At 35.8% G+C, this 8,239-nt stretch overlaps 1 protein-coding gene across 1 annotated transcript in view; it reads right to left on the bottom strand.

Annotated features, from left to right (window-relative positions):
* Positions 1 to 8,239, bottom strand: part of COL22A1 (collagen type XXII alpha 1 chain) — a 506,948-nt gene that overhangs the window by 318,657 nt on the left and 180,052 nt on the right. The window contains exon 9 of the mRNA XM_044684460.1: positions 3,885 to 3,920. Coding sequence (XP_044540395.1) covers positions 3,885 to 3,920 — 36 coding nt within the window. The remainder of the gene's footprint in view (positions 1 to 3,884; positions 3,921 to 8,239) is intronic.

An 8,239-nucleotide genomic window follows, 5' to 3' on the forward strand; every position in this document is an offset into this window, starting at 1 on the left:
GTGTGTGTGTGTGTGTGTGTGTGTGTGTGTGTGTGTGTGTGTGTGTGAGAGAGAGAGAGAGAGAGAGACAGAGAGAGAGACAGAGAGAGACAGAGAGACAGAGAGAGACAGAGACAGAGAAGGGTAGAGAGAGGAGAAGGAAGAGAAATGGACAGGAAAGAGAAGGGAAAAGGAGGGAAGCAGGAATTGATGTGGGAAAAAGGGAAGAAACTAGGATAAAGGACAGGGGAAGAACAAGAAAAATGATAGAAATAGAAACAAAGGCAAAGAAAGGAACAGACAGAGTCAGAGAAAATGTTGGAGAGAAAAGGAGGGGGAAGGATAGGGGAAAGAGAGTGAGAAGATAGAAAAATAAGGGAGAGGAAAAAGGGAGGGAAAGAGAGAGGGGAAGGAAAGGAGGGGAAATAGAAAGATATAGGTGAGAGAAGCAGGAGGAAGCAAGAAAGAAATAAACATTTATAAAATTCCTGCAAAATGCCAGGCACTGTTCCAAGAACTTAAAATTATTCTTTCATTTGATCCTCACAATGACCTTAAGAGGTAGATATTATTATCTTCAATTTACAGAGAAGGAAACTGAGGTAGACTTAAGGGACTTCTTTAGGGTCACACAGACAGAAAGTATCTAAGGCCAGATTTGAGATATTCTGAAGTCAAATATTCCTCATTCCAGGCTCAGAACTCTATGGATTATGTAAGCAGCTATCTAGTAGAAAGAAGAAGAGAAAGAATGAGAAGTGTGGAGAGAGTAGGGGAAGAGAAAGGCAAACATGAATGAAATATGAAGCTTGATGCTTTTCAGGGGTCATATCAAAACAGAACATTCCAAGGAGATCTAATTCCTCACACCCTGTTGCCTTGCTCTCATGATCCCTGAATGTTAGGTATGTAGCATTAGAAATTGATTATTAGTTAATAATCTCAGGGTTTCTTCTACTGGATCTAACATTATTCAGTTGTAAGAAGCTGGACAAGTTATTCCACTCCTGTGGGTATCAGTGTTTTCATCTGAAAAATGGGGGAACAAATCCTCTTTTTCCTCCACAAAACTTCATAATCACCACTAGTAATTTTTTAAACCCTTAACTTCTGTGTATTGGCTCCAAGGCAGAAGAGTGGTAAGGGTGGGCAATGGGGGTCAAGTGACTTGCCCAGGGTCACACAGCTGGGAAGTGTCTGAGGCCAGATTTGAACCTAGGACCTCCCATCTCTAGGCCTGACTCTCAATCAACTGAGCTACCAAGCTGCCACCAACTGCTAGTAATTTTATCAAATAGAGCCTCAATTTTCTCATTGATCAAATTAGCACAACAATAATAACAAGAAATTGGTGTCTGACAATAATCTCACAAACATGAGGTTAACAGTCTTTTCACATGCACTATCTTATTTGGTCCTTGCAATAATCTAATGAAATACAATAACATCAATAATGTTCGATGATCAACTGGGAATGACTTAATTATTATCAGCAATAGAAGGATCCAAAACAACTCTGCAGGACACATAACAAAAAAGGTCATTCATTGTCATAAAAAGAACTGATGGCGTCTGAATGCAGATGGAAATGAATCATTTTTCACTTTGTTTCTTCTTGAGGTGTTTCCTTATATAAGCAATATGTCCTTTCAAAACACGACTAATATGGAAATATACATTGTACAATAGCACATATATAACCTATATTATTATGTCACCTGCCATCTTGGGAAAGGGTAACAGATGGAAAGAATACAGAAAATATGTGAAAACTCTTTTTAAAAATTGTACCTACATGTAATTGGGAAAATATATAATAAAAATAAATTAAAAAAGAAAGGGGAATGATTACCCATTTTATAGATGAGAAAACTGGGGACCATTAAATGAAAAAAGTTGCTCAAGGTCACACAGGTAATGAAATTTAGTGCTACAAAAATAACCTCAGAGAGGTTTCTTGAGAATCAAGTAAATATAAAAAGATTATTAATGAAACACTCACATAATTATATATTATTGTATAGTGAAACACCACAGGTTAGGAGTAATTTATTATCATTTTGCTATTCTTATTATGGAATATGATTACAATATTGTAATGAACTCCTCATGGGGCCTTTCTTCTACAATTACCATCCAATTGTGCAGTAGTTTTAATCTGTAACTACCTCGTGACTTAAGATATTCAGTTGTCTAGGAAATTCAGAACCACTTGGTCAGAGTCTCCCTGCTGGCATGTGGCAGAGGCATGTCTTGAACCTTGATCTTTCCAACCTAGACTCCAGCTCTTTATCCACCTCTTAGCTATTTCTCATTATTATCATAATGTTATATTGATATATATATATATAACTTTATTATATATACCATAATTTTCCCTATTGTATTATTGTTTTTAAAAAGTCAGGACACTTGATTTTTGAGAAAATACATTAGTATGATGCCGTGAAGGATGGATAAAAAAAGAGAGAGATCAGAGTCAAAAAAGAGAAGTATGTTATAGTAATAAGGCACCTAGATGGCACAGGAGATAAATGCCAAGCCTAGCATCAGGAAACCCTGAGTTCAAATCCAGCCTCAGATTCTTACTAGGTGTGTGACCCTGGGCAAGCTACTTAACCCTGTTTGCTTCAGTTTTCTCATCTGTAAAATGAGCTGGGAAGGAAATGGCAAACCACTCTAGTATCTCTGCCAAGAAAACCCCAAATGGGATCATGACTGAAATGACTGAACAATAATGGAATAGTAGAAAAGGCTGTGGATTTGGAATGAGGACACCAGAGTCCAGGGCTAAACTTTGTCGCTAATAAGCCATATGACCTTCAGCAAATTGCTTCTCCTCTCTGAGCTTCAGATTCTTCATTTATAAAATGAGAAGGTCTGCCTAGATGATCTCTATGAAAATGAGGGTGCTGGACTTCATATTAAAGATCTCTTTCAGTTCTAATAATCTGTAAATCCAAATCACTGTTCATGAATAATACAGGTTGTTGGGCTATGTGTATGACTATAGACTCAGTAAAGGGAGGATCAGAGGCAGGTGCCCTTTGCTTTATAGAAATGATTTACTCCTGAAACTTGCTTCTGAAAGGAATGTCACTAAATTGAATGAGGTTTGACACATCCTAGGAGCATTCATTGCAGAAAATAATTCTCTAGGCTCAACTAGATGACCAAATGGTATCCTCAAATGCTAATTAAAATCTCCAAAAGACTACAGCCACAAAGCAGATAAGGGTTCAAATATTGTCAACAGAGGTGTGATGATATTCCAAAAATATTAGGAGCATAGCCTAGTCCAATCCGACATAAGAAGTGCTGACCAAGGAGATACCATGCATAAGGCACGCACAGTGTTAGGCAATGAGAACCTCAAGAGACTATGAGAAACAGATCTGTCCTCAAAGCGCTTACATCCTAAGCAGGTAGGGTTAGGGCAATATTTAACATATAAACAAACAATAGTCAGATACATGTCAATTCGAGGAGGAAAGGGAAAAACCTTCAACTCCAGGGACTTGAAAAGGCTTCCCCTAAGGATGACCTGCAAGCTGATGCTTGAATAAAGCTTAGATTTTAAGAGGGAAGGGAAAGCTGCATTCAAGGCATAAGGAACAGCCTGAGAAAAAGGATAGAGAAGAGCAATGGCATGCCAAATCTGAAGAAAAGCAAGTAATCTGGTCTGGTTTGAGAACAGAATATGGGAGGAGAAGAAGTGAGTAATGAGAAACAAGTCTAGAGAGGTAGACTGAAAGAAAATTGCAAAAGGCATTAAATACTAAGCTGCATCCTCTGTTTTATTCTAAAGGCAAAAAAAGACACGAAGGAAAGCTGAGGATGTGGGGAGAGGATATAATCGTGTCTTTAGTATCTAAAGAAAAATAGATTGCAGAGAAGATACTGACCTTGAGACCTCGGGGTCCTTCAATGCCCCTTTCGCCCTATGAAAACAAAGAAAAAAAAAACATAAAGGTTTAGTTTCTCACTAGTCCCTTTCACTCAGTGTTGACTCCTTCAGTATTCAACAACATACAGATAAACCCAAACATAAATAATGCTACGCTAAGGACAGCCGGTGATGCTGGCTGGATCCTACTCAAAAGGAAAAACCTGTTGGGCTCAATTTCAAGATTACATTAATTCCATGTTTAAATACTCCCACTTTTATTAGCATAAAGACATTGTCTGACAGGCTATCATTCCTAGACTTTACACAAAGGAAGAGTTTAATGAGTGAGGACTGAAGATAGTCAGACACTAAATATATTACATGTTGGTTTGTGGCACCTTTTTGTAACTAAATTGTCATTTCATTGATTCCCAATTGATTCCAAACAATTTGTTTCCCATGGACATATTCCTAGGTCTTTGAAGAAAAAGCCTTTTTTTTAATTGCTTAAGGGGCAAAAGTGGATATCTTTGAAGGGGCAATGAGATAAGGAAAGCCAATAGAGATGTGGAAATGATCTCCAGTGATTTCATTCTAATACAGAATATCCCCAAAGTGCTATCAGTTGGTCTGGTGTCTCCCATGATGCTGAATTAAATTAGGCAGGTGATAGGTGACCAGTAGGCACTAGTGAAACTGAAATTTCTTTCTATTATGCTAGTTTCTGTCATGCTTCTGTGGCCCAAGACTCCTGGACACATCATCCCTTTGCTCTTATACTTACATTCTCTCTGCATTGGAGAGAGAATGAGACTTGGCAGCAAGAACTCCTGAAGGGGCAGCTAGGATTGAAAGCCAGGTTCAGTGGATTGAAAGCCAGGTTCAGAGACAGAAGGTCCTGGGTTCAAATATGGTCTCAAATACTTCCTGGCTGTGTAACCCTAGACAGAACACTTAACCCCCATTGCCTAGCCCTTATCACTCTGCTACTTTGGAAGCAATACACAGTATGGATTCTAAGAGGAAGGGTGGTAGTGGTAAAAATGCCAACAACAATAAGAACCTGGCTCTAAAGTAACTGGCTTTGTGATGTGACCCTTCCTAGGCAAATCATTTAATCTCTGTTTGCTTCAGTCAAATGTAAAATGGGTATAATAATAGAACAACTTCCCTAAGGTGTTATGAGGATCAAATGGAATAATATATATAAAGTACTTTTGAAACTTAAAATTCTATATAAATGCCAGTTGCTCTTATTATTTTTAAATTATAATAGTTTAAGAACATTCTAATAAATCAATGAAGAAACTGAGATGATTATTCTTATCTTCAGTAAGAAATTAAGATACAAAATAAATTAGCCAAAACAATATTTCTATGTATTACAAAGCATAAAAAGGAAAAAGATAACAGATAATATATTTAAAGTAACTACAAACTATGTCAATTATCAGGTAGATACCTATCAATGCACCCACAGGACTTATATGATTACAAATTATTAGTCTTTTAAATTTAATTTTTCCCCAAGTACATGCAAAAATAGTTTCCAAAATTTTTCTAAGAGCATTTAGTCTCAAATTTCCTTCTCTCCCTCCCCACTCTTCCAAATCCCTCTTGAAATGGTAAGCAATCTCATATAGACTGTACATGTAAAACATGTTTTGATATTAATCATTTTTGGATTAGTTTTTGGATTACATTAAAAATATAAGAAAGAAAGTTGCTTTGGTCTGGATTCAGACTCAGTTCTTTTTTTTTCTGAAAGCAGAAAGCATTTTTTTATCATGAGTACTTTGGGATAGTTTTAGATTGTTGTATTCCTGAAAATAGCTAAGTTATTCACAGTTGTTCATTTTATATTATTCTTGTCACTGTGTACAATGTTTTCCTGGTTCTGGTCATTTGACTCTGATTTAGTTCCTGTAAGTCTTTCCAAGTTTTTTGTTGTTTTTTTCTGACCTCCTCCAACTTGTCATTTCTTACAGCACAATAGTATTCCATCACAATCATATATTCTAACATACCCATCCATTCTCTAGTTGATGGGCATCCCCTCATTTTACAATTCTTTGTCCACACAAAAAGAGCTGCTTTAAATATTTTTGCACATATAGGTCCTTCCCCTTTTAGGATTTTTATCTCTTTGGTATTCAAGCCTAGTAATTGTATTGCTAGATATATTCTATTTTATAGCTCTTTTGGTATAGGTTCAATTTATTCTCTAGAATGAATAAATCAGGTCACAATTCCCCTAACAATGCATTCATGTCTCAATTTTCTCACATCTACTCCAAATTTTGACATTTTATTTTCCTTTCATAATAGCTAATCTGATAGGTATGTGGGTTACTTTGGAATTGTTTTAGTTTGTATTTTTCTAATTAATATTGATTTATAAATTTTTGCATGACTATATAGAGAGCTTTAATCATTTTGTCTCAGAGCTGTCTGTTCATATCCTTTGACCATTTATCAATTGGGGAATGACTTGTATTGTTATATAGTTGACCCATTTTTCCTGTGTGTTTCAAAAATGAAGCCTTTATTAGAGAGACTTGGAAAAATATATGGCAATTTGACTGCTGTGTATTACTTCCCATCCTGCTTAGATTCTGACCTCCAATCTGTCTTCTTTTCTATCAGCCCTGCACCTTCTCTTATCTTTTTCACCTCCTTCTTTACTGGAAGTTAAAATCGATTTCCATACCCTATTGATGGTGTATATTCTTCCCCTGTTGAGCTGATTCTAATGAGAGTAAGGTTCACATGTTCACCTTCCTACCTTCCCCATTTTCCCCTCCACTGTAAAAATTCTTTCTTGCCTCTTTTATGTAAGATATTTTACTCCACTCTGTTTTTCTCTTCCCCTTCCTTCCAATGCATTCTTCTTTCTCCTGCTTAATATGATTTTATTTCATATTCATCATTCATATTCAACATACACCCTCTCCTTTTGCCTTTGTATATTCCTTCTAACTGCCCTAAAAATGACAAGTTCTTTGGTGTTGCAAGAATCATCTCCTCATGTAAGGATATATACACACAGTTTAATCTCATTTAATGTCTTTTAATTTATCTTTCCTTTTTGGCTTTTTATGCTTCTTTTGAGTCTTGTATTTGAGAGTCAAATTTTCCATTCAGCTTGGATATTTTCATCAGGAAAGTTTAAAGGTCCTCTACTTCACTGAATACCCATTTTTTCTCCCTGAAGGATAGTGCTCAGTTTTGTTGGATTATTGATTCTTGGTTGAAGTCCAGCTTTTTAGCCTCTGGAATATCATATTCCATGCCCTCTGATCCTTAAATGTATAAGCTGCTAAATTTTGTGTTATCCTGATTGTGGTTCCATGATATTTGACTTGTTTCTTTTTTGGCTGTTTGCAATATTTTCTCTTTTACCTGGGAGCTCTGGAATTTGGCTCTAATATTCCTGGGAGTTATCCTTTTGGAATCTCTTTCAGTAGATGAGAGATGGATTCTTCCAATTACTATTCTGCCCTCTGTTTCTAGAATATGAGGGCAGTTTTACTTGAAAATTTCTTGAAAGATAATGTCTATGTTCTTTTTGATCATGGCTTTCACATAGTCCGATAATTCTTAGATGATCTCTCCTAGATTTTTTTCGAGGTCAATTGTTTCTCCAATGAGAATTTTCACATTTTCTTCTATTTTTTTTTCATTCTTTTGACTTTTTTGATTGTTTCTTGATATCTCATGGATTCATTAGCTCCCACTTACCCTATTCTAAGTTTTTAAGACATGATTTTCTTCTTTGAGCTTTTGTATCTCTTCTTCAATTTGGTCATTACTACTTTGAAAAGAGTTCTTTTCCTCAATGAATTTGTCTACCTCTTTTTCAATATGGCCAGTTATGTCTTTTAAGAAGTTCGTATTTAAGTGTATTTTTATATCTCTTTTTTCATTTAGCCCTTCTACTTTTCAAGGAGTTCTCTTCACTGGATTTTTGGGTCTCTTTCTATCAATTGTTCTAGTCTGTTTTTTAAGATATTAATTTTTCCAGTATTTTTCTGCCTCCTTTACCATACTCTTGCCTTTTTTCATGATTTTCCTGCATTACTTTCATTTCTTTTTCCAATTTTTCTTCTTCCTCTCTCTTATTTGAATTTAAAATCCATTTTGGGCTCTTCCATTAATTCTTTTTTTTTTTTTAATCTTTCAAATGTTATGAAAGCAGTTTATTCATTCTCATCATAACCGTCTGTTTGCTGTGGATCTGGCAGGGCATTCATTTCATTTTTTTTTCCCATTTTTTTTTATTTTTTTAACATTTATTAATATTCATTTTTAACATGGTTACATGATTCATGCTCCACCTTTCCCCTTCAACCCCCCCCGCACCCCCCCCAC

Source organism: Gracilinanus agilis, chromosome 1 (assembly GCF_016433145.1).
Source record: "Gracilinanus agilis isolate LMUSP501 chromosome 1, AgileGrace, whole genome shotgun sequence".
In the NCBI taxonomy this organism is placed as follows: Eukaryota; Metazoa; Chordata; class Mammalia; order Didelphimorphia; family Didelphidae; genus Gracilinanus; species Gracilinanus agilis.